Genomic DNA, 27,151 nt, shown 5'->3' on the forward strand with positions numbered 1-27,151 from the left:
ATGGAATTAACTGCAAGGCCAGTTAACTTGATCCTGAATCTTCCAAGGTTTTCTATGCCAGCGAAAAAGAGGAACAGCCATTACACAATCAACATCCTGCTTAAAGAAAGTACAATCCACCCCCCCCCCCGCCGCTTCTTCAGCGTTATGTAGCAACTGAGCAGCGAGCTGCAATTTGACAGGGGTTGTGCACATGTGTCCTTGTAAACTTCCGACAAACATACCAACTTCTGCAGAAAGAGAGGCCTTCTGGGAGGCAGGAACTTTTTCTCTCTCTCCCCGCTACCCGGCAAAACAACAACAGCTGCCTTTCAGTAGCGATGGAGAAAGACCTGCTTATGGGGTGAGTTGTTATTTAACAAAAACAATTTTGTTCTACTAAATAAAGCCATATGTGATACATTTCTTTAAAAAAATAAATGTTGAAGACAAATCCGACAGTAACGGCAACAGATGAGGAGGTAAAGAGGACTCATCATTTCCAGTACATTAGTTGGCACTGATAAAATACAATTCACCGTGTATTTCTTAATAGAGTTGTAAGAGGAACCCTATGCCAGATTTTTCTTTTTCTTTTTTTTACCCATATGCTGGAAATGCTTTTGCTTCCTGGTATAACAGCCTGTTCTGTTCTATTTTCTGTCGATTTGTTTTGTTTTTTCATCATCTGTTACATAGGACAGAGCAAATCCGTGGGAACTGAAACAAAATGCTACAGTCTGGAGTCCTCCTGTTCCAGAATCCAAACACTCCAGACACCCCTTTCCTTTTTTCCTGTCCCTTCCTACCCCCTTCCCCGAGTCAGCGTTCTGTGGCCACTGAGCATGCTCAGTGCTTACTGGACTGGGAGGGTGTTTCCTCACTGAAGATTTTTTTGTACGTTCAGCCAGCTGATACCTCTCCCTCATATGTGTAGATGGTGTGATTTTGGCTACATAAGAACCACATTTGGGGGATCACTGGTGGTATATATGATAGTATTCAAGCTAAGAAGATGGCTTTCGGTTTCTGTTTCTATTAAGCGAATTTTTTTGTTAATTCAGCAGTGGTTCAGATAAGCAGCAGGTGAATTGGGCAATATGCTGCCATACTTAGACAGCAGGTAGGGGAATGTTGTGGCTGAATGACCCTCCATAGAAAAAAAAACAGACCACCTGCATGTAGAGAACTAGATATCAGACAGAAGGGTTATAGCCAGCCTTCTCTCTTAGGCCCCAATGGCACTATATATTGAAAACAGTATCACAGTACTTTAAGCAGCCATGGGTCCCCTCAAAGAATCCTGGGAACTGTAGTTTGCTACAGGTTGTTGGGAGTTGAGAGTTGTTAGGAAACCCCCCTATTCCACTCACCGTGCTACGATTCCCTGAGTTCCCTGAAAAGTGGGGTCAGCTGTTAAACTGCTCTGGGAATTGTAGTTCTGCCTGGTAGCCCCTAGCCTCTGCTCTTGATTGTAACATCAGCGTGGGAAACGGTTTGTGTATTCATATACAGTGGTACCTCAGGTTAAGAACTTAATTCGTTCTGGAGGTCTGTTCTTAACCTGAAACTGTTCTTAACCTGAAGCACCACTTTAGCTAATGGGTCCTCCTGCTGCCGCACCGCCACACGATTTCTGTTCTCATCCTGAAGCAAAGTTCTTAACCCGAGGTACTATTTCTGGGTTAGCGGAGTCTGTAATCTGAAGCGTCTGTAACTCGGGGTACCACTGTACAGTCAAACCTCGGTTGTTGAACACAATCCGTTCCAGAAGCCCGTTAGGCTTCCAAATTATTTGACAGCCAAGGCACGGCTTCCAATTGGCTGCAAGAGCTTCTTGCACTCAAGTGGCAGCTGCGCTGGACGTTCAGCTTCCAAAAAACGCTAGGAAACTGGAACACTTACTTCTGGGTTTTCGGTGCCCGGGAGCCGAAACGTACGATCACAGAGGTGTCCGGGAAGCAAGGTTTGACTGTACCTGAATGTATGTTGGCTCCTGCAGGATCCAGATCACACCTTCAGAGGGTACTTTAGGATGCAGGTGCACAGGCTTCTGGGTAGAAGTTGTGTTCTCTGTGAGAAGGTTGTGCTGGGTGTAGGGATAGGGCTACAGATGAAACTCTGTCTCCCCCCCCCCAGCTCCCCCCCCCCAGCTCTCAACCCAGGTTGACCATCTGCACAGGCTCAGGAAGTTGGTAATGATTTGTGGTACAATAAGCAATTGTTTTTCTTCACGATGGAAAAATCCATGCCTCCTTATCTGTACATTCAAGGCGTACAGCGTCGTCAGTCACAGGACAGGAATATCCCAAAGGTGCCCTGTCAGTCTGGCATGCTTAACTGCCCTACCTTATAGCCTTGGGGAACAGCTGACTGTCACGTTGAGTCAGAAAGATCCGACTCTTTCAAAAGAAGTTAAGCGACGTTCTTTTGTTTGCCTTCTTTCAAACAGAGACGGAAATTGTGCAAGTTATGGAAGTGACGGTGTCCTCTCCCCAAAGATTGCACAAGGTAAGGCAAACCTAGAGTTAGCCAGCCCTAGGCTGAGATAAGATCTGAAAACAGTTTCCAAGCAAAATCTACAAGGTGGGCAGGGTATTTACAGTCTCCGGGTTGCTTGTTGTGCAAAACAGATGAGAGAAGAGGCTGGTGGCAGTGTAGCTGACATACACGTATACCTACATTGTATAGGAAAATCACTGAACTTTGTTTGACTTGGGGTATAAGTGGCTGTGAATGGCTGCTGGTGCTTGTTTAATTTCCCCAGGATTTCAGACAGGGGAAATTCCTTTCCTTCACTGGAGATGCCCGGGGCAGAAGAACCTTCATGCAAAATCTACCACAGAGCTATAGCCCAAATATATAAATAATATTTTTTTTTAATACTATTATTAATTTCATTTATATCTCAGTAGCTATGTTTTATATTTTTAACATGATTGTTCTATAATGTTAAAGGTTAAGGTAAAGGTACCCCTGACAATTAAGTCCTGTCGCAGATGACTCTGGGGTTGCAGCACTCATCTCGCTTTACTGGCCAAGGGAGCCGGCGTTTGTCCGCAGGCAGTTTTTCCGGGTCATGTGGCCAGCATTTGTTGTTTAGTCGTTTTGTCGTGTCCGACTCTTCGTGACCCCATGGACCAGAGAACGCCAGGCACCTCTGTCCTCCACTGCCTCCCGCAGTTTGTTCAAACTCATGCTGGTAACCTCGAAAACACTATCCAACCATCACCTGCTTCAGTTTGTTGTTGTTGTTGTTGTTTAGTCATTTAGTCATGTCCGACTCTTCGTGACCCCATGGACCAGAGCACGCCAGGCACTCCTGTCTTCCACTGCCTCTCACAGTTTGGTCAAACTCATGCTGGTAGCTTCGAGAACACTGTCCAACCACCTCGTCCTCTGTCGCCCCCTTCTCCTTGTGCCCTCCATCTTTCCCAACATCAGGGTCTTCTCCAGGGAGTCTTCTCTTCTCATGAGGTGGCCAAAGTATTGGAGCCTCAGCTTCACAATCTGTCCTTCCAGTGAGCACGCAGGGCTGATTTCCTTCAGAATGGAGAGGTTTGATCTTCTTGCAGTCCATGGGACTCTCAAGAGTCTCCTCCAGCACCATAATTCAAAAGCATCAATTCTTCGGCGATCAGCCTTCTTTATGGTCCAGCTTTCACTTCCATACATCACTACTGGGAAAACCAGAGCTTTAACTATACGAACCTTTGTTGGCAAGGTGATGTCTCTACTTCTCAAGATGCTGTCTAGGCCTGTCAGCCCTTCTCCCAAGAAGCAGGCGTCTTTTAATTTCGTGGCTGCTGTCACCATCTGCAGTGATCATGGAGCCCAAGAAAGTAAAATCTCTCACTACCTCCATTTCTTCCCCTTCTATTTGCCAGGAGGTGATGGGACCAGTGGCCATGATCTTCGTTTTTTTGATGTTGAGCTTCAGACCATATTTTGCGCTCTCCTCTTTCACCCCCATTAAAAGGTTCTTTAATTCCTCCTCACTTTCTGCCATCAAGGTTGTGTCATCTGCATATCTGAGGTTGTTGATATTTCTTCCGGCAATCTTAATTCCGGCTTCAGATTCATCCAGCCCAGCCTTTCGCATGATGAATTCTGCATATAAGTTGAATAAGCAGGGAGACAATATACAGCCTTGTCGTACTCCTTTCCCAATTTTGAACCAGTGGCCAGCATTACTAAGCCACTTCTGGTGAAACCAGAACAGTGCACAGAAACACCGTTTACCTTCCCGCCAGAGCGGTACCTATTGATCTACTTGCACTTTGACATGCTTTTGAACTGCTAGGTTGGCAGGAGCAGGAACTGAGTAACGGGAGCTCACCCCGTCGCGGGGATTCGAACTGCTGACCTTCTGATCGGCAAATCCTAAACTTCCTCCTTCCAGCATTCCCCCCCACCCCCAACTTCTATGCCTCTCTCCTAGATTTTGTTTTCCTCATTCACAAACCGAGACAAAATATCAGTGATAGAAATGGCATCCCAACAAACAGAAAAGCTCCAATATTGCTTAATTAGATTTGGCTATTTTTTACTATTGCTGCCAAATTATTTTCTAAGAATACAAAAACATTGAATCCATATACTACTCCTTGGTAGTATTGCGCTGAGCATGTTAGTGCAACTAGGTTTGTTTGTTGGACTAACTACAGCTAGAATATGCTACACTTTCTGAGTTTGGATATAATGTCTGCATATAGACCATACATTTAAAATACATGACCTCAAGGATCCTAGAAAATGTAGTTTGCCCCCCATGGAGCTAAAACTCTTAGCACTGTTAACAAACTACAGTTCCCAATATTTTTGGGGGGGGTGTGCGCGATTTAAATCTGCTTTAAATGTATAGTGTGTGTGCTGCCAATGAGAAACAGCAGTATAGTGGTACCTCTGGTTGCGAACGGGATCCGTTCTGGAGCCCTGTTCGCAAAATGAAAAGAGCACAACCCGCAGTGGTGCTTCTGCGTATGCACATGATGTCATTTTACACGTCTGCGCATGCATGAGCGGCAAAACCCGGAAGTAACCCTTTCCGGTACTTCCAGGTCGCCACAGGACATAACCTGAAAGAACGTAACATGAAGCAAACGTAACATGAGGCATGACTGTATATTCAGAACGGAAAGTAGACATTTTCAGTCTTGCTCCCTAATGCACCATGAGAGGGGAGGTTCACTACAACACATTCTTGTAGCAGAAAATCATATGTGAATTGGGACACACTTTTCCTGTGAAAATCTGACAATTTAAGCACATTCCCCCTGAGAATTGAAATACATTCATACCTTCAAAATGAGATTCTCACCATTTTGTCTGTCTGCTCTCAGAACAAAATACTTGGATGCATGTGCTATTGCAGAAATGCCCCGTTTGCTGTGGATGATGAACAGAAAGCTCCACCTATATTTTCTCAAGCACTTCCTCTAATGCTCTAACCACGTGTGTTGTGAAATGCCACATACTTAATCGGTTCTCCTTCAGAAAGTTCCACTGACACATTCCTCCTCAAGCGTTGCACCTTACAAAGCTGTTAAAAGGAGTTGCTGCTCAAATATTTACTCATCCTCTGACGCTGTGAAAAATACTTTGGCCATAGCAGCAATCGGCCTACTCACACTCTCTGGGCTAATGCCTTAGGCTTCTTTGGAAACAAGAGTTTTATTCGAGGAATCTTCCATGCGCAGAACAGAGCATTTGAGAGGCAGCTGGGACAGAAAAGGCATGCCTGGTATGTGAGACAGAGGAGCTTAAATCCAAACATCTTCTTTTCTTTAGGAATTGTTTAGAGCAAAATTCAGCAGTGGTATCTAGCGTGCTGGAGCTAGACTTCAGAGTTGTTCTGGAGTGCCGCTGGTAAACGGTTCCACACAAATAGGGTGGGAGACTCAGAGCTGATTAAGACTGAACCTTCCATTTGAAATCAAAGTAAGGAAACGAAAACAAAACCGAGAGAGCTGGGGATATTCACCCAGTGCTCCTTTTAGCAACAGCAGCTTGTGCAAAACAGAAAAAGGGATATCCTAACTGGTGTGAACTAGACAGGCACTGAAATAAAGGAAAGAATCATCAACTCCATAACACATCCAGAAGCTTATGTAAGTAAGAATAACATTCTATAGCATGTTTCCTTTTCTTCTGTATGTTTTGAGCTTCACAATTAAGTTCCCCCCTACAGAGGCCTTGAAAAAGTAAGTCAAACCAGGTGTTTCTGTATGTAAACTGGGTGTGAGAGAGAGGGGAGGGAGAGATTTTATTTACTAACAACACAATCCTTTACTGTATGTCTACTCAGGAATAAGTCTCATTCAGTTCAGTGGGGCTTGATGCCAGATAAATATGTATACGATTGCAGCCAAACAAATTAGGGTTTGGCATAAGCTGTCTGACTAAAATGGACAAAACACACAAAAAATAAAAAAATAAAAAATAAATAAATTTGACTATGGCAGACCAACACGGCTACCTATCTGTAACTGACTAAAATGGAATCATGCTCATTTCAAGGAGATGACTTTGATTCAGGGAGCTGACAGTATGTTCCAGTTGATTAAAATAGAAAATCTTCACATCACACCAATATCTGTATATCATTTTCCAAAAATGAGTGGTGTTCGGACTTATGCATCAATTGAAACAACTGCCTTTGACTTCATTTTAACCTCTCCCATTCTGCTCCAGTATGTTCTATGGACTATCTAATCCATATCTATCTTCCGATCAATCTCTTGATTGTTCAGCACAGGAATTTAATAACTGTATTCACAGTCAGGATCAATCCAGTATACTGTTACCCAGGGCTTTTTTCAGGGGGAACTCACAGGAACTCAGTTCTGGCACCTCTCAGGTGGGTGCCATTGCCATTCTAAGAGAACGAGGGAGGTGTTCATGGTGAATTCCAGGACCTCTTTTTCTAGAAAATAGCACTGTTGTTACCTGTGGTTGGTGTTCAAAGGGATTGCAGGCGTTCCCAAGACTGCATGATTTAAGAAAGTGTATGTATGGTGTTGGTCCATGGGGTCACGAAGAGTCGGACACGACTAAACGACTAAACAACAACAACAATGGTGTTGAACAAAGTTTAGTAATTGACTTGGCAGGCTCTATTTTTTCATTGTTCCATTTCAATAGCACTGTCCATTTAAAATAATTCTATAGAGGTTTTTTCCCTGAACCTTTTCATCCTCACAAATTAGGCGATTCTTCTTCTCCATTTTACAAACTGAGAATTTTCAGATAAAAAGGGATTTTCTTGTAGCTGGTTGAGTTGACAGTCTGTTTTCGAGATCCAAGTCCAACACATCACCTGTTGGAAAACACTGGACTTACAATGCCAGCAGTAAAAATCTTTGCACTGTGTCTAGCACATGCACTTAAGAAGGGAGATGAGTTCTTGAAATGTTGGGCCCTACACATGATATTTTACAGGTGCATTCAGGATGATTTGTGCTCATGATGCTTTTGGGGCTGGTCACACACACTCCTGTATTCGAGCTGATTTTTGCCTTCAGAATTTTCAGGACAGTCTCATGGTATGAATAGCAATCCACGCATCGTCAGTAGCTTCCAGCAGAGATCCCAAAACTTTTAACACCAGAAATATTTCATGGCAATGTGCCAAGCTGAAGTTGCTTCTTCATGATGCAGCCATTCCCACATACATCCTGTTGATGCTTTTTGTGTGTGTATGTGTGGAACTGAACGCAGCTTAAGCGCGGCCATCAGAGCCTGAGCATTAAAAATACAAGAGCAATAGTGTGGTGTTGGCATGGCGCCATAGTGCAAATAGCCCACTCTCTTTTGCTGCTTGGCTTGCGTCAGGAGCGTAAAGAAGAAGCTTTGTGGCTGGCTGAGCCTGTTAGGGTTTTGTTTTGCAGCAAGGGGAGGTAGGTATGTGTGTGTGTGTGTGTGTGTATCAGTGCGGGTACAGAAGCAACTGAGGAGTGGGGAACAGGTAGATCTTTCCCTCCATCTCTCCCTCCGCTGTACCCTCCAGCATCTTTGTCCAGCTGCTGGGTGCAGCGAGGGAGGCATCAAAAATTGGATTTCCTGCTGCAGGCAAAGAAGAAGGGCAGCAGCACATCTGCCACCAATGGAGGACTGTGCAAAAGAGCAGGGTGGCAAGGCATCACAGCACAACTAACCTCTATTGTTGAAAATAAGAGGAAGGAGGGCAATAACAATTTGAAAGGAACCAAAGGAAGCTAGTGCACACTCCACGATGTAGAAGTACTGAAGAACAATTATTTAATGGGAGGAGCAGCAGATGTCCAGTACCAAACCATCACCAACCCAGACTTTGGAACTCCTTCCCTAGAGAAGCTAGACTGGCTCCCTCATTGCTGAAGATGCCTTTGTGCTAATGGGCTTTTGGGAACTGACTGCTTTTAATGAAAGGGCTGGTGCTGCGCTGTTTTTACTGTAATCATTTGTGTGTGTATACACACACACACACCAATACAAATGATTACAGTACATATATATATGTGTGTGTGTGTGTGTGTGTGTTTAATTGTTTTAATAATGTGTTTTTCCTATGTTTTTAGCAGTTCTTATTTTTATCTCTAAGGTGCCTCGAGTCCCGTCATAAAAAAAGCCAGGGTATAAATAAATAAGTTAATAATAATAATAGTAACTTGTTGATACATACACTTGCAAAAAGAAACCCATCTGGAGGAACCTTCTGTGAATTACCCTGTTCTGTATTATCTTTCTGTGTTTTAGGTGCATCTTGTAATTCATCTCTCTGGGAAGGAGCCTCTGCCCCTCCTTGTGAGATGATGGACAACAGCCCTGTGGATGAAAAGGAAACTGTTGCAGATGCTGGTGAGTTGACATTTACATGAGTCCAAGCTACTAGAGGCTTCCTTCAAAAAATGGAAGTCTTGTCCAAATGGAGAGAACAAAAAGGAACACAAACTTTGGCAAAAGAAAAGTGCAAGCAGACAGTAAGAGATACAGTAGTACCTCGGGTTACATATGCTTCAGGTTACAGACTCTGCTAACCCAGAAATATTACCTCGGGTTAAGAACTTTGCTTCAGGATGAGAACAGAAATCGTGCTCTGGTGGCGCAGCGGCAGCAGGAGGTCCCATTTTCTAAAGTGGTGCTTCAGGTTAAGAACAGTTTCAGGTTAAGAATGGACCTCCAGAACGAATTAAGTACATAACCCGAGGTACCACTATACTAAAAAAGAATTTGAGGACTATATTGCTAAAAAATATTAAGGCTGACAAAAAAGTAATTATTTAAATATATTAGCAAGAGACCATCTAGGAAGATGGTTAGACCCTTGGATGACAAGGGAATCAAAGGAATGCCAAAGGAGAATAAGGAGTTTGCGGAGAAGCTGAATTAAGTATTTGCACCTGTCTTCACAATGGAAGATATAGGGCAAATCCCAGGGCCTGAACTAACTTTTGCAGGAGAGGAGTCTGAGGAACTGAGGCTGATAATGGTGATGAGAGAGGAAGTTCTAGGCCTAATAAACAAAATAAGAACTGACAAATCACCAGGTCTGCACTCACAATCAATATATTTAGGAGCAAAACAACCAAAAGCTAGTTTTACAAAGATTGTTTACAATTGCTGACAGAAGACAAAGGGGATGATGACATCCTCTCGGGGCACTCTCTGCTCCAGTGTTGTGTGGTCCATCTTGAATCATTATCTCCTTCACACCACTCTACTCCTGAAGTTGCTTTATTGGAAGCCACTACAGAAAAAGCACTCCCACCAACTGTGCCTTGGAAAGCAATAGCGCATGTCGGGCTGGGGGGTGGGCACTGATCTTACTGGACAGGGAAATTTTCATTAAAAAATACAGTCTTTCAAGTAGTTTGGCCCAAGCTGCTTCCAACTTTTAAGGTAATAACCAGCACCTCAAATTGCACCTAGGAAACAAATTAATTGGAAAGGACATACATTACAAATATATCTTTTTTGTTCCATTGCAGAGAACCAGTCCATTTCTGATATACCTGCTCACATGTCCTGTGAAGAATATGAGGGACTCCCTCCATATCTAAGAGAGGGAAAGTAAGACATTTCTTTAATCATTGTTTCTGGGTGTTGTTACGAGTGATTGTTAAAATTATTGGGTGGAATCTTGACTGGAAAAGACCTGGAGAGCTTCAGCCAACCAGTGTAGACCAGGGCCAAAAAGCCAATGCAATTCTGGGCTGCATCAATAGGAGTATAGCATCTAGATCAAGGGAAGTAATAGTGCCACTGTATTCTGCTCTGGTCAGACCTCACCTGGAGTACTGTGTCCAGTTCTGAGCACCATAGTTCAAGAAGGACACTGACAAACTGGAACGTGTCCAGAGGAGGGCAACCAAAATGGTCAAAGGCCTGGAAACGATGCCTTATGAGGAACGGCTAAGGGAGCTGGGCATGTTTAGCCTGGAGAAGAGGAGGTTAAGGGGTGATATGATAGCCATGTTCAAATATATAAAAGGATGTCACATAGAGGAGGGAGAAAGGTTGTTTTCTGCTGCTCCAGAGAAGCGGACACGGAGCAATGGATCCAAACTACAAGAAAGAAGATTCCACCTAAACATTAGGAAGAACTTCCTGACAGTAAGAGCTGTTCGACAGTGGAATTTGCTGCCAAGGAGTGTGGTGGAGTCTCCTTCTTTGGAGGTCTTTAAGCAGAGGCTTGACAACCATATGTCAGGAGTGCTCTGATGGTGTTTCCTGCTTGGCAGGGGGTTGGACTCGATGGCCCTTGTGGTCTCTTCCAACTCTATGATTCTATGATTCTAGGGATAATCAATGTGGTGCTTCTAGATTTTGTTGGACTACAAGTCTGACCATTAGCCCATACTGATTGGTGCTGATGGGAGTTGCAGTTTAACAACACCTGAAAGGCACCTCTGGTGTAAAGGTAAAGGTAAAGGACCCCTGGACGGTTAAGTCCAGTCAAAGGCAACTATGGGGTTGTGGCGCTTATCTCGCTTTCAGACTGAGGGAGTCAGTGTTTGTCCACAGACAGCCTTCTGGGTTATGTGGCCAGCATGACTAAACTGCTTCTGGCACAACAGGACACTGTGACGTTTACCTTCCCGCCACAGCGATACCTATTTATCTACTTGCACTAGCATGCTTTTGAACTACTAAGTTGGCAGGAGCTGGGACAGAGCAACGGGAGCTCACCCCGTCACAGGGATTCAAACTGCTGACCTTCTGATTGGCAAGCTCAAGAGGGACAATACTGAGCTAGATAGACCAATGCCCTCACAGCAATCACTATTGAAAAGGGTTGACTGTGTGTTACCACCTTCATGTTGCTATTATTTTTACCTGCCCTTCAACCTAAGGTCCGAAGGTGGGTTCACAACATTAAAACACAATATTATAAACAGTTTAAAACAGCTTACAATCGCAGAAATAACGTGGGCCCCAAAATACACATCCTAAGTGTCCAAAGCAGCCCTTGAAATTGTTCCAATTTTGTTAACGTTCAGGCGTTTTTAAGGCTATAAATTCCAAGTATAAAGTTATCTAGCAAGTACTACAAACTGAAACATGTCTTGATTTCCTTTCCCAGTGTCCTCTTTGCTTCTGAGCAAGATGTTAAAGAAGCCTTCCTACAGTACGCAGCCAGTAAGCGTTGCTATAGCACAGCCCCTGCAAAGCAAATGAAAGTCCAGAATCTCACTCCTCTCAACTTATACAGAGTATGTACCATAGTAGTATAAAGTGAAGTGACCGTTCCTGAAAATCAGGCTTTGTGAGCTTCAAGCCAGAGGTTTAGCTCAGCTGCTCTCAGGCTTTTCCCTAGGAGCCACTCAGGTCAAGATAATTGAACGTTCAGGTTCCCCAACATCACACCACTTTGCATTTCCTTGTGTTTTTGGTATGTCCCATGACTGTCAGGTATAGGAAATGTTCTTGGAAAAACACAGGTATCTTTTTAGTTGGGGACCAATAGTTAATTCTTAAAGAGGGATTAGCTGCCATGAGAAATCTATGCAATGGCTGTGTTCTAGCTACCTGTTGGAGGCAGTCTCTGAATGCCAGTTCCTGGGAACAAGTGGGGAGAAGACAGCTGTAGCACTCAGGTCCTGTTTTTGGGCTTTCCATAGGTATCTGGCTGACCATGGTGACAACAAGATGCTGGACTAGGTGGGGCATTAGCTTAATCTGGCAGGTCTCTTCTTATGTTCTCATGCGTTCTTAAAAACCTTTACTCCTCATTGTTAAAATGCCAGAGTACGCATATAACAGTCAGTGGTGCTGCAAGAGTTATTTCCAAAAGATGTGGTTATTACCTTAAAAAAAAAAAAGAGCCACACTTTTTGACTTAGTTGTTATGTTGAAATTATACCTAATTCTGAGAACGAAGATGTAAGTAGTATCTAAATCTAGAAAGGTGTCAGAGTGGCAACTCAGGAGAGCCAAGGCACGTGTCTTGAAATCCCTTCTCCTTAATTCTGTGGGTACAACCTACAGTTGCACAGTACGTTAATGGTTTGCTTTCTGGTGTAGGGACCCAAGTTTGGCATGTCAACTTGCGGTGGGACTTGGCATGGATGAATTCTGCCAGTTTTTATTTCTGTCCGCCTCTCATTTTTCCAAACTTAAATTCAGTTTGCCACAGTCCCATATTAGTTTGCAGTTTATTTATTTATTTTAAAAAGAATTTCCTTGTGGAAATTTTCCAGCATTTCACCTAATTATACCTATTTCTGTAAGCCATTTTGCATAAAACAATGCTTTTTAAAATGTATGTTATTCCACCTATATATACATTTTAAAATGCACACTTTCTTGTATCGTATGCATTTTTGGTACACATTTTTGTGTTGGAGAACTGCATTGCAAAATTTGGAGAATTTCAAAGAATAGTTCCATTTTTGTTTCTGCGAGTACAGGTTAGGTAGGTTGTGTTAAAATGAGAACGGAAGAAGATCACATTTCTTTTCATCTCTAGGGAGGGACTGGAGAGGGACAACAGCTTAGCAGCAAAAGGTCCCAAGATTAATCCCTGGCATCTCCAGTAAAAAAAAAAAGATCAAGTAGCAGGTAGAATTCAATATTTGCAAATCCCCATAGAAAATGATCTGATCGCACCTTTCGTGTGGAATGGAATTTTCCTTATCTATTCTTCAAATGTTGTAGCACAGTTCATGCCATATGCATGAATACAGAATTAACTCCCACTGACTTCTGCAGGACTTACTTGCAAGTCACCATGTATAAAATTGCAGCCTAAATGTATCAAAATATATTATTTAAATGCATAGGGTTTTTTTGAGGAGATAAATATTTTTAAATGTAGTATGCATTTAAATATATCTATGTATACTGAGGAAAAATGCATATTTGGGGGGGAAATTCTTTTTTAATTCCCCCCTCCAAAAATAATAATAATGCAGAAGTGGAATAGAAGAGGATTATGAATAAAAACATGCAAAAGCAATAGAGACCAGAAGTAGATAGCTTAATCCATTCCTAGCAAGTAGACAGCTTGGGTTAGGACTAGGTGGACAATACATAGGCCTCTTTCGTTCTGTGCATGCTTAGAGGCGTTATTTCACAAAGTCTGGGGCTTAGGCTCAGGGCTGAAAATAGATTCTGGCTGTGAGCACTTGTGCAATTTAAGTACAGGGCAAGCACCATCTATAGACCTTTCCCCCTTTTGCCAGAATATAAAATTGTCACAAGTTTGGCTGTGTGAACTGCTGTGTGTGTAGGCTTTCAACCAGATAACTGAATGGGTGGTGAGAGAATTTAACAAAAGAACATTAATGTTCATGCATGGTTGGAAATCTCTCCATGCTGCCTTGAGAAGGCGACACCCTTCAGTTCATGAAGAGAAACACTTGTTGCTGTTTGAATCCAAAGAGAAGAGCTGGACGTTTGAAGCTGAAGTGTGCTGGACTGGAGAAAGCCCAGGACCTTGATGGTCTCCATACAATTGTTTTCTGGGAATCTGATCGAGTATTTTTATAGGACCCTTTCTGCTTCTATAAACACTTTCTTTTCTTTTTCAAATTACTTCTCATACAAAATGGTTGTGGTTAAAGGATGAGCTGTGGGTTGACAAGCCAAAGCTCAATAATTTACACTGCTGCTCTTAATTCCAGATGTGTGAGGGGTGGTTGTAGTTATTTAATGGTGAAGGAAAGTATTTGTACAAACTCAGAAGTTGGTCTAATCTCTTCACGGTTGAATCTTTAAATATATGAAGAACAGAGCTGCACCCTGTTGAGCTCTGGCTAAGATCAATTGAGAAGCCAGCTCTCCATGCGACACTTCTCATTTGCAGGTTTTGTTTCTCAAAAAGAACCATTTCAAATCCACTTGCACATACCCTTATGTTATAATTTTGATAGGTGTTTTTTTCCTCCTCCTGTCCTCAGTATCGTCTGGAAACTTTCACTGAAATGAGAGACACCCACGTGGCCAGTGAGCTTTATGATGGTGAGTCGCACATGAAAGAGAAGATATACCATTCTGGTATCTGTATAGATCAGCCTTTCCTTTTTTGTTGCCCTCCAGATGTTTTGGATTCCAACTCCCATCATCCCTTACCATTGGCTGTGCTAGCTGGGGTTGATAGGAACTGGAGTCCAACAAGATCTGGAAGGTACAAGGTTGGGAGAAGCTAGTATACATGAAAAATGGGTTTGAAGGTGTTGTTCAGCTATGACATCCATCGGCCCCAGCAAGCTTTGACAGTGGTCAAGGATGATTTGCGTTGTAGTTCATCAACAACTGGAGGGCACCATATTGGTTTCTCCTGCTCTAGGGCCTCTCAAGGGAGAAAACCATAATATTTACTTGTCCTATTGTATTGTTCTGCTGAAAAACATTTAACCAGCACGGATGATTCAGGAAAAGCTGCTCTTCTGGTTGAAAAATCCCAGAATATTTACCCACTTTGAGACAAACATTAGTAATGGCAGGTCATTTGTCAACCTGTCATTTTGCCATTGAAGGTGGGGTACATCATTCTTACTAATTTTATGGTGGCTTCTGTTCTTCCAGGTGGATTTGTAGACTCCTTTGCTGTTGGAATACCACCTCTCCCATGGGATATAACAGTGGATGAACCTCCTTTGTTTACGGACTGTGAAATGCATATTCCAGTGCCCCATTCGTACTCAGTAGAGGTAAGAAATCAACAAGCCATTGGCTGCTCTACACAGGAGTTCAGTGGGGTTTACAATGCAACCCTGTGCATGTTTCCTCCGAAGTAAGACCCACCATGTTCAATTGGGCTTTTTTCTGTGAGTCACCCTAAAAGGCAGGCAGCAAATAGAACAAGATGGAGAAGAATGCGTGGTATTACGGCCTTGTTGACATTTTCCACCAAGGGAGACCTGAGGCTTTTCTGCGCTGTAGGTGAAATGTCCTGCTGCCGCCTCTGTGATGTGAAGGTGCAAATTCTGTAAGGCCTTCTCCCTGAGTGCGTGTAGAGTCTCCCCTGCTGGGCAGGGGGCATCCTTTTCAGATCCTGACTCCCACCCAAGCAGTGGTGCTTCCCATCAGCTCCTCCCTTCAGGAGACAGGAGGGGAGGTGTTCCACAGAGCATTCCCACTGATCACTCTCTGCCCCTAGAGGCTGGGGAAACCTGCGGTGAAGCTGAGCAATGGAGCAGTCCCCCTTGTGGGGTGACGCCTGAGGTGGCTGCCTGACCCTGCCTCATGGGCAGGCCGGCTCTGCTTTCTGCCTTACTGGTTCTTCAAGACTAAAGCCATGTATGCAATCAGTGGTTGAACTGAACTCAGGTTTCCTGATCTATTCACCTTGAACTGATGGGTCAGGGCCCACTACTGGGTCAGAACTTACTGAAATTACAGCAGCACCGTAGAAAATACATCATAAAAAGTAAAATAAAATAGAATTGAGAAATTCAAAGTGCTTTTGGCTTAACTTAGCACAAGTTGCACCCCTTCTGAAACCAGTTACTTTAAATACTCTGAAACAAACAGCGTCCCCCAGCCTGGTATTAATTGCTTCTTCCCGCAGTTTATGATCTTGGCAGAGAGCATTGTTTTTACTGCGAGATAATATATTAGTGGAGAAAGGTTTTTGGTTTTTTTAACGTATGGGGATTTGGCAGGGAGTATTTCCCCCCCTTTGGTTTATATAGTCTGGTGAGTGTATTTCATTTCAAATGGGCAAGTTGCCATGAAAAACTGATTTGTATCCACCCAGAAGAACAAAGCATGGATATTTTTTTACACAGGGTGTGTGGTTTCTTTTAAAGCGGGCACAAAAACAAAAACCAAAACTATTTAGGTGGTCTCTCCATGCTAAAATCCAATATTCTAGGTACATCCTCTATGTGGGCTGTAAGTCCAACTGAAATCAATGTATCTTAAGTTGGTGCTGAAGTGCAAATCTACCATTTAAGTTCAATGGAAAGTAAGTGAGTGCTTAATAACATTACAGTGGTGCCCTGCAAAACGAATGCCTCGCAAGACGAAAAACCCGCTAGACGAAAGGGTTTTCCGTTTTGGAGGTGCTTCGCAAGACGAATTTCCCTATGGGCTTGCTTTGCAAGACGAAAATGTCTTGCGAGTTTTTCCGACTTTTCCCCCCTTCCCCCCCTTTTCTAAGCCGCTTATCCGCTAAGCCGCTAAAAGCCGCTAAAAGCCGCTAATAGCGCTAATCCGCTAAGCCGCTAATGGGCTTGCTTCGCAAGACAAAAAAACCGCTAGACGAAGAGACTCGTGGAACGGATTCTTTTCATCTTGCGAGGCACCACTGTATGTGAATGACACCTTATGCCTCACTCCAATAGGTTTCTCCATGCTGAGGAAACTGGAAATCTTTGAGCACTTGATTCAATCTGAATCATGTCCTGCCACTCTCATTGCTCCTAACAATTGCTTTTATTATAGCATTGCTGGTCCATGTCATTTCTTTTAATGTGGAAAGTGGAAACCAAAGGTTGATATCAAGAAACAGAAGTGCCAGATTTAAGTGAGAACAGACTACTGCAACCTGCTTTGGGGGTTCTCCCCCTTTTATTACACCTTTAAATAAAGCCACCTATATGATGTCTTGCTAAAATGAGATCATAACATTGAATAAGTTGACTGTAGTTTAGGGATTTCTCTCATAAGAAGAGAAAAGATTTTGGGTTGATTCAAGCATACTTTTTCATAGATAGTAGAATATATTATAGAGGGAGGCTACTCCTCCCTGTCTGCTTTTCCCAAACTTCTGCATTGCAGATGTTTTGTTTTGCCGTTTTTTACTTATGTGCTTGTTTTTTATCCTGTGTTTTATTCTGTGAACCGCGCTGAGATCATATGATGAAGGGCAGCTTAAATGAATGAATGAATAAGTTTCCCAAATCATTTTCAGTTATACTTCATTCCTTGCTTTGATTTCAGGACTGTCCAAACTGCAAAAGACGTGGTGAAACTATGTGTCAGCCTTGTAAAGGAACTGGCAAGGTATTGTATGATGGAAACATTGCCAAATTCCTTTCTGAAATTTATGGGGGTTTTTTGCAATTGATATTTACTTTCAATTCAAAACATAAAAGAACGTTTTTTTATTTAAATTATATGAATAATGTGTTTGCTGGAAACCACAGGAAATGAGAGTTTTCTCATGCTCAGGCCTGCTTTGGGCTTCCCAAAGGCATCTGGTTTTCCACTCTGAGAACAGGATGCTGAGCTAGAATGGACCACTGGTCTGATACAGTAGGCTCTTCTTATGCAACATGCCCAGCTTGGAGAGAGTGGAACCCTGAACAGGAGCACTCACTGGAGGATACACTGCAACATTTGGTTGCAGGCACACTTGCTGCATTCTGTTTGTAGGTAAAATCACAACCTACTTAACGTGGCAAATGTGCACTCAACTCTCCAAATGGAAAGAGCGAGTTTCAAAGATGCCTGATTATTTCGTTTTGTCTTTTAATGTAGAAAAAGTGTTCGGCTTGTGGTGGGACTGGTTCACAGGAGGACAGCAATATCTGCTCGTGGTGCGCAGGTTCAGGAAAGAATCGGTAAGTGAATAAGTGGTAAGTTACACCACTTGTCTCAGGGACGTGGGTGGCGCTGTGGGTTAAACCTAGGACTTGCCAATCAGAAGGTTGGCGGTGCAAATCCCCGTGATGGGGTGAGCTCCCGTTGCTCAGTCCCTCCTCCTGCCAACCTAGCAGTTCGAAAGCACGTCAAAGTGCAAGTAGATAAATAGGTACCACTCCGGCAGAAAGGTAAAAGGTGTTTTCGTGCGCTGCTCTGGTTCACCAGAAGCGGCTTAGTCATGCTGGCCACATGACCCGGAAGCTGTACGCCAGCTCCCTCGGCCAATAAAGAGAGATGAGCACCGCAACCCCAGAGTTGGTCACAACTGGACCTAATGGTCAGGGGTCCCTTTACCTTTACACTACTTGTAGTAAGTTGCATGGCAGGAGATTATTGAGTTGGCTCATCCCCCCACCCCGTTATTTCAGCAAGGGGAATTTGTGATCAATTGTGATTTGGCGGGGGGACATGCAGTGTTCTCAGCACTCTCTTTCTCATTCACCTCCCCTGTGATCATCTGTATCAACGTGCCCATTTTACAGCAGCGGCACTGAAACCAGAAAACCATACTGAAAATCTTAGCGTTGGTCCATAGTAACGATGAAATTGTTAAAAACTATTCAACTTAGAAAAATCTAGCCATATTCAGAGTAAAGAATTATATTGCTTCTAAATGTTATGTATGTGCACATTTCCTATTTCCCACTTTTTGTGTGTGTCTGTTTTCCCACCTTCCTCTTCCACAGTTGCTTCAATTGCCGTGGCAATGGCTGGCTGAAGTGTTACCGTTGCAATGGGAGCGGTGTCTTGCTATTTCATACCGAACTTACGATAACTTGGTAAGTTGAAAAGCCAAAGGAAGAAGAGTTCCATGAAGGTGTGCTCTTGCTACAACCCTTGAACATTTTCGAGTGATCCCTTGCCATGGTATTAGCAGAGATCATCACCGAGTAATAGGAATCTTTACAGCGGCTTTATATGGAATCTGGCCATTACTCTATCTAGTTCAGTATTGTCTGCTTTGACTGTCAGTGGCTCTCCAGGGTTTCAAACACAGGTCTCTCCTTGAGATGCCAGGGATTGACCCTGATGCCTTCTGCATGCAAGGCAGCTGCACTGCCACAGAGCCGTGGCCCATCCCCACTTTTTGCACCTTTTGCTATATTAAGCATTATGCTAGGAATGCCCAGTGTACATCAACAGAGAACATCAATTGACACTTCTTTCCTTTTTTCACCATGCAGACTGCTGGACTTGAAATCCAAGAAAGTTACTAGGCTGTTTTGTTGTTATTTTGTTATTAGCCTCTTACTAGGCTTTTTAAAATTGCCAAGTGGGCTTGCCTAGAAGGGACAGGTCTCTCCATCGCTTGCCCACCAGCCCACTTGGTTTCCCCACTGGTCTTCCTCTACAGCCAGCAGGGAAGGAAAGTGGGCTGGTAGATGAGGAACAGGGAGCTCCATCCGTTTCCTGCCAGACCCACAATATTTCCTTGATGGCCATGGAGCAAGATGCTTCACTTTATCCTAAGCCAGGGTTAAAACCAAGTGGGCTGGAGAGTCAGGATGATCCGTCCCTACTTCATCTCCCTCACCTGCAGGCCCTGTCAGAATTCCAGAGAGGCCCAGGTCACTTTCAGGACCCCAAACCATAATAAAAACACTAGTTTTTATTGTGGTTTCCCCCCCAAATAATCAGCTGAGCTGAGAGAACATGTTTATCCATGGTCTAATCTTGTTCTGTGAGAACCTCTCTCTCTCTCTCTCTCTCTCTCTCTCTCTCTCTCTCTCTCTCTCTCACGTTATGTAATGTGTGTGTGTGTGTGTGTGTGTGTGTGTGTGTGTGTGTATATATATATGTATATATATATATATATATGGAAATAATAATTTTATAATTGATTTTATTAAACTCTAAAAATGACAAAATCTACATCAGTAAACAATTTTGTGTCTTTTTCCAAATCACAATTCATATTTGTAGCTCTGAGCTGAGTGTGCCACATTATGGTATGAGGCTCATAAAAAAAACACCTGTGCATCAAATGCCAAAAAATTGCATTGCCAGAATTGTTGAGCCCCCCACCCCACCCCCCACTCAGATGTCCGGGAATTTCTGGACGTATGGCAACCCTACCAAAAGATTAACTACTGTATAAATCTGAGGCTTTCTTTGTTTTTAAGGCCCAGGGGAAATGGCCCTCATGCTACCATCTTCTGATTGGCCCTGCTCACTTGCATCTAATTTCTTGGCTAGAGACCAGACAAATAGTTAAATACAAGGCTATTCTAGTGGTCCATAAATTTTTCCCATAGCAATGCTAGTAGAGTGAACAAAAAAACCTCCAAATGACTGAGCAACCAAGTCACACACAGACCAGTCTCTCGCTCTCCCCCCCCCCCCCACTTTCATCTCACCTCATCATAAATCACTGGAGCCAAAATTCCTTGCTAAGCAAAACACATTTTCCGAGTCATCCAAAAGCAGTGTGGGAAATTGTGGTATCAGGATACAAGCGAAGCCTTCATTCAGATTGCAGTTATACACAATTACCTAGAACTAAGTTTCACTGAAATCAGTCAGGCTTACTTTGGGAAGACATGCAGGTTTGCCGTATTAATTTATCTTTTCAGTGCTGTCTAGGAGCTGGATGTTGTGAGGTCAGCACTGTTACGCTTTGCCCAGCCTACTTTGTCCTCAAATGTGTGCCTGAAAAAGAAAGCAAATGTGTCTTCTTCATTTCCGTTTTCTCAACAGGAAGAACAATGTTTTAGAACATGTAGCAGACAAGAATTCTGGCTTCCCAGTTCACCATTTGCAAGAAGTGACTGGGAAAGAAATTGTTAGTGATGAAGGTTCCTTGGTAAGCCACATTCAACCAAATAGCCTGGGGACATGGGTGCTGTTTTTCTTTTGTGGGGTGTGGATATACTCGGGATGGGGGACAAATTCAATTCAGTTCACATTTAAACTTACCTAATTCACACTTTCTGAAATAATCCGTGAATCAAAACACAGCCCTCCTTCAAAACCTTCACTTTTCCAAATGTTGCAGTGCAGTTCTATAGCCACACAATGGATGTGCTATAGTGCATATACTAAACATAGGGATGTGGGTGGTGCTGTGGTCTAAACTACAGAGCTTCTTGGGCTTCTTGTTGATCGGAAGCTTGGCAGTTGGAATCCCTGAGACGTTCGAAAGCATGCCAGTGCAAGTAGATAAATAGGTACCGCTGTGGCGGGAAGGTAAACGGCGTTTCTGTGGGCTCAGGCACTCGTCCTCTGTGCGCCAGTAGCGGTTTAGTCATGCTGGCCACATGACCTGGAAAACTGTCTGTGGACAAACGCCGGCTCCCTCAGCCTGAAAGCAAGATGAGTGCCACAACTCCATAGTCACCTTTGACTGGACTTAACCGTCCTTTACCTTTACCTTTTTACCATACTAAACATAATGCATATACTAAACATTTTTTGAAAGTTAGGTCATTCAGGTTATGGAAACACTTTAAATAGGAGCTTAAATACAAGCTCCAGGTAAGCAGTTAAATGTGTGTTTATCAAAACTATAAGGTGAGAAGGATTTGTTTTTTTAATAGGAAATATTGATGGGAATTTCCTATGTCGATATTTTTTTTTTTGTTATCCCATGCAAAGGAAGAGTATTTGGGCTGGTTTTGGTGTTTATATGCCCTATACTCAGGGATTTTTTCCCCCAGCCAGAACTTGCAAGAACTGGGTTCCAGCACCTCTTGGGTGGATTCTGGCACCTCTCATGTGAGTGTCATTGCCATTCTAAAAGAACAAATGAAGTGTTCATGGCTATCTCAGTTCTACTATATGCAGATGATGTGGTACTCCTATTCCAAACAAAAGTGGGCCTGAAAAGATTGATGAGGGCAATCACAGGATACTGCCAGAAAGAACAACTGACTGTGAATTTGAGTGCTATATTGAAAGGGAATTTTCAATGTGCGTTTTCCTCGGCTCACAATGGCAGGAGAAGCAGCACCTGTTAAATTTCCCACTTATACAGAAGTATTTGGTGCAGCAAAACCCTGTCTTCTGTCAGTGGCAGATTTGGGTACGATGGTGCCTTGTGCAACACCAAAATTTGTCCCCCTTCATCCTCGCGCTGCCTTCCCAAAGGCAGGGAAGCAAGTCACTGGGCTTTGAGAAGGAAGGATGAGGGGTTGGCAGGGTCCTAGAGCCCTCCTACCTCCTTTCCAAAGCTGGGAAAGCACTAACTAGGCTTTGGGAAAGAGACAAGAAGATTCTAGGACTCTATCAGAGCCCAACACCACCTTCCCAAAGCCAAGCAACTCGGGCTTTCAGACGGTGTCCCCTCAGCTCAGCACCCAGTGTGTGTGTGCTGCTAGCACAGCCCTAAATCCGCCCTGCTTCTATACTGTATTCCATGCAGACAAGCGAGGAACATTAAAGAGCCCAAGGACATCCTTGGGCCAATCATAAAAATTCAAGGAAGGTGCAAAGCAGCGTCTGTGAGGGGTGTGGCACTGGGAAGAACCCCATGGGTCAGACAGAGAGGCCCTGAGGGCTGACTTTTGACCCCTGGACCCGAGGTTCCTCATCTCTGTCCCAAAACAACAACGCCACCACTTTTGGGTTTTTCTTGGGATTTTAACAATATTTTACAAATGTGAATATAGCAGTGTATTTTATTCGTTCTCTAGGTATTTCCCATAGTTGATTTCCCAGAGCCATTAGTTGAGGACTATTCCCGAGCATTCATTGCGCAACACAATATGCAGTTTACCTCAGAAGGATTGCACAGAGTCCTGAGGCAGGTAGGTGGAAAATGGAATCAATGGATACCTGTAATAAGGGATTAGGGTTTGTTTCTTGTCCGTAACTTGGCATAACTTCTTCTTATTCTTTTTCTTCTACTATGTCATTATTATTTTTTAAATATCTTACCCAACCTTCACCAGCAGGTCCCAGGGAGGGGATACAAAAATTTAAAATCAGAATAAGAAATAGTTAAAACGAATTACAGTCGCAGGAATAGAGTGGGTCTTGAAAACACATGTGTCATGTGTCAAAGGCCAGGGTGAAGAGGTGAATCTTCAGCATGCATCAGAAGCTATGCAAAGAAGGTGCCAGATACACCTCTTTGAGGAGGGAATTCCACAACCTAGGAGATGCCGCACAGAATGCCCTCTCCCAGGTCAGTCACCCTCACTGAACTTCTGAGGGAGAGATGTAACTTTAACTTAGAGAGGCAGACTCTCAACAATATTTTTGCTGGCTATACCAGGGCCCAATACTTTTTAGGAACGTTAAAAGGGAAGTTGTATGCTGGTGAACTGTATGGTGACTGCAAATAGGGAATGGTTTTTTATTCTCTGCCTTTGTAAAACAAAAAGGGGGAAATGTTGCAGCATTCGAGGAACTTCAGTAATAGTTGTAAGGTAGATATACGAAATTAGATATATTAAGAATAAGTTTAATTATGATAAAAGTGTGTATTGGCAATAAGTATTATGAAATCGAAATATGGAATAGACGGGAGGTTGGGTCTTTAGTGTTAAGACCAATATATGTTCTATTGTTTGCTAAGAAAATTATGTGTCTGTAGTTATTCCTGTGTGTAATTTGGAATTTGTGTTTTTTTCTTTTTTCTTGTTGTATCAATAAAAAAAATATTTTTTTTAAAAAAGGGGGGGGGGAGGAAAGGAAGGCACCTGTGAGAACCAATAGGCAGATGTTCCAAAACAAAAGGAAATAGTTTTTCACATAATGCTTTCCTGAAATTCCTTCCTTGTGATGTATGTATCAATAAGGTCAAAATTGTCACGGCCATGAACAGTTGCACAATAGGCTTGTCAGTGAATGTAATTTCATGTGAAGTCATATGAGTTTCAACTCATCACCACAAGCTGAGGGATGAACAATGGAGTCATTCAATAACTATTCCACAGCATACTAGAACTATGGGTATTACAGTGTTACACAAATGATGACCCTCCAAACTGAATCCAACCCATGAGCTGAATATCAGATAGTTCGCCATGAGTTTTGCTGCCTGTGTGGAATGCTCAACTCTTGGCTATTTTGAGATACAGGGTGCTAAAGTGAACCAGATGAGTAATCTCTTACCTGGCACAGGAGATATTAAATATTTTCTTCCTTTAGCTAACAAAGGGGAACTATTTGTGGGTCAACACATTGGTGTCTTGTGGGAGCTCTTCTTTAAAGACAGAAAGGCAGGGCATAAAAGTTCTTCTAAAGAAGCAGAGTTGAGCTCAGGTCTGGCAAAGACATTTTGCTGCCTGAAGCAAAAGGCAAGATGGAACATCTTCCCTATTCGATGTGTAGAAGCCAATTGTACTGACAGCTGAATCTTACTACAAAACCAGAAATGGGATGGCATCCTCCATAGCTAATTTAGGTTGCTGAGAACAGGCCATGTGGCATACAAACTGTGGCTTCCAACACAGGGGAATGTCTGGTGTTCAGGGGTGCTTAGAAGGAGCAGCCAAGGGACTGCTACCACTGCTGCTCAGCATCTGCCACCTGAGGGAGTTTAATGGTAGGACTGGCCCTGTTTGCTCTTTGGAGCAGGTTTTTCAGTAAATTATATATCTCTTTTTTTCCAGAAACAAACAGTTGAGTTGGTGCCACTCACAAAGGTTGACTATGAATGGAAAGAGAAAGTCTATTCCTTCTACATCTTTGGCAATGAGAATAAAGTATATACCAAAGACTATCCAGCAAAGTGCTGCTGCTCCATCATGTGACACAAGGACAGTTTTGGTGGCATTCAGCAACACAGCTGCTCCCTGTTATTTGTTCTTCATGGCAACTTGCAGATTTTTATTTTATTTTATTTGCTGAAGGACATTTTCTGTATGATATTAGGGATTCAGCCATAGTTCAGCACGGTCAAAGTTGATAGTGGGTGCTATACACCGGACATTTGTCTCTAATACATGACTGCATTGGCTGTGCTTTTCAATTAGGGAGATGAAGGAAACTATTTGTTCTAATGTACGAAAGAGGATTCAATGCATTTGCTTTCTTGTGGTTGTGCATTAGGATGCCTCAAGCTAAGCATCCTGTAAACTTCTTGTGGAAGTATAAGCAGTTCAGAATGCAATATATTCCAGCACTGGGCATCATATTGCACGAATCTCTGCAGTGATTTGCGTTCCTTCTCTTAACTAAGAAGGTCAGGTAAGTGAGGGATTGATGGACAGATTTTTCATTTGTCTTCTATACTAGAACAGATCCCCTCTCGCTGCCATTTCAGTATCTGATTGTACAAGTGCCACATTTAGCAAAGTCTATAGCAAGGTCAGAGAAGCTGTGGCCCACCAGGCATTGCTGGATTACAACTCCCACCATCCGCTACCATTGGCCATGCTTGCTTGGAAGTGGTCCAGGAGCTCCTCAAAAATCACAGATTCTCCATGCCTGATCTGAAGGATCATAGCTGTAGCCGCCATATAGCATGCTCTGATGTTATTGTAAACATAGAATTCAATGAGAAAATATTTTGAAAACTGAGTCTTAGCTGTGATCAAATGCCCCAGTACCTGGTGCTCAACAACCTCTGTGTTTAAGTACCAGTATTAAGGCAACTAGCATCTACAGTGGTACTTTGGGTTACATTATGTAATTCTACCTGAAGAAATATCAGGATCACCCCAGAGAAGAATTAGTGTGAGTCTGCAGGATGAAACTTTTTTAAATTTAAGAACATGTCTCAAGTGGTGTAATACATTTAAGCAACCCTTTGGGTTTTGTTTCTGTTTTTAAATTAACTTACATCATTGCGTAGAAAATGACTAAGTACAAAACTGATCAGATTTGCTGGAATGCTATGCTGTAGGGGAATAATGAGCAAGTCTCCTAATGGTGATTCCTCCCCTGTCCTAATACTTGCACAAAACCATGTGGTATAGCAGTCAGAATGCTGGACTTAGTCCAAGGAAACCCACATTGAAATTTCCACTGAACCATGATGCTCATTAGTTCACAATGGGTTAATTACTAAGAAAAACAACAACACTATTATAGCTATGTCTGCCAATTTTCCTGCTCTTATACATTTAAGGAACATATGACATACAGACGTTAGTCAAGTGAAGCTACTCCCAGCATGATGTGAAACTAAGTGATGCAGGAAAGCCTTTGTCCACCTGGGACCAGAATATCCCAGAGTATCCATCTCCTCCTTATCTTTCTGCTGCTCTGTGAACCAGCCAGAAAAGTCATTCCATTGTCAGAGGCCTTCCTCCATGTCCTCTTGCCACCTGGGCAGGGGAGTTGAATAGAGAAAGCACCTTCTACGCTGTGGCCCCCAGACCGTGGAAGAGCCTCCCTAGGGAGACACACCTAGAGCCATCCAGATTGTCTGTGAGTTAAATAACATGGCATCTGATCTCATAGAAAGCCCATTCAGGCCAGCCATTGATGCTTTTAGCTCCATATTGTCTCTTCCCTGCCAGCCAGGATGTCAGACAAGAGTCTTTCGTAGCCCTACCTGGAGACGCCAGGAACTGAACCTGGGACTTTTTGCATGCAAAGTGTGCACTCTACCACCTCTCTTACCATGTTTTTAACTGCTGCTATTTTAATAATTTCACTGTTTTGTCTTATTTGCAATTTTCATTTTATCTTTTGAGTTGCCTTTGAATAGTTTCTGTCAGAGGCCTATATATATATATATATATATATATATATATATATATATATATATGTAATAAATAACATAAATCAAAGTTCTGCCTGCTTAATTTCTTTGGGGATGATGTTAATGGCAAAGAAGCCAGACCAAAATAAAAATGTGTTTATTTAATTGTAGCTCACTGGGATTTGATAATAAATAAATGCTTTGGAGTCCTGTCCTTGCCCTTTGACCACTTAAGATTGTCTTAAACAAATAAAGGTCACTAGTCAGTTCTACAGCATTGTTGTGTCCTGTCACAGTGGTACTACTGTGAATAAGCATGCCGGACTTCAGGGACAGGAATGGAGCTGGATTACAAATAACCTGTGTAAACCACATAGGACTCCACAGCTGCTTTTCCAGAAGAGGTTGACAAGGAGAAATGGATGCAGAAGTGGGAAGTTGCATTAGGAGGGACAGAATGATATTGTAGCTGTGGTGATGCAAATAATTGGCTGTACTATG

General features: G+C 42.9%; 1 protein-coding gene across 3 annotated transcripts; it reads left to right on the forward strand.

Moving 5' to 3' along the window:
* Positions 1-26,738, forward strand: LOC310837803 (protein SSUH2 homolog). Of its 3 annotated transcripts, none has more exons than XM_083724949.1 (14): positions 238-343; positions 2,432-2,490; positions 5,770-6,089; positions 8,716-8,817; positions 9,948-10,029; positions 11,543-11,672; positions 14,361-14,421; positions 14,989-15,113; positions 17,350-17,412; positions 17,890-17,972; positions 18,741-18,833; positions 20,752-20,857; positions 22,686-22,799; positions 24,612-26,738. In XM_083724949.1, the coding sequence occupies exons 4-14, from the start codon at positions 8,769-8,771 to the stop codon at positions 24,750-24,752; spliced, it is 1,047 nt and encodes a 348-aa protein (XP_083581075.1). In that variant the 5' UTR covers positions 238-343; positions 2,432-2,490; positions 5,770-6,089; positions 8,716-8,768; the 3' UTR covers positions 24,753-26,738. The 3 variants fall into 3 exon arrangements, with proteins under 3 accessions (XP_083581073.1, XP_083581075.1, XP_083581074.1); XM_083724948.1 differs by having other exon boundaries at positions 281-343; positions 5,322-6,089; XM_083724947.1 differs by lacking the exon at positions 5,770-6,089 and having other exon boundaries at positions 1-343.
* The last annotated feature ends 413 nt before the right edge of the window (positions 26,739-27,151 follow it).

This window comes from Podarcis gaigeae (assembly GCF_964106915.1).
Source record: "Podarcis gaigeae genome assembly, chromosome: 2".
Lineage (NCBI taxonomy): Eukaryota > Metazoa > Chordata > Lepidosauria > Squamata > Lacertidae > Podarcis > Podarcis gaigeae.

Coding starts and splice junctions, on each gene's coding strand:
- LOC310837803 (XM_083724947.1), top strand. CDS start 321: ATGGAGAAAGACCTGCTTATGGG. Junction 2,491..8,715: donor CTCCCCAAAGATTGCACAAG/GTAAGGCAAACC, acceptor TCTGTGTTTTAG/GTGCATCTTGTAATTCATCT. Junction 17,973..18,740: donor GCAGGTTCAGGAAAGAATCG/GTAAGTGAATAA, acceptor CCTCTTCCACAG/TTGCTTCAATTGCCGTGGCA.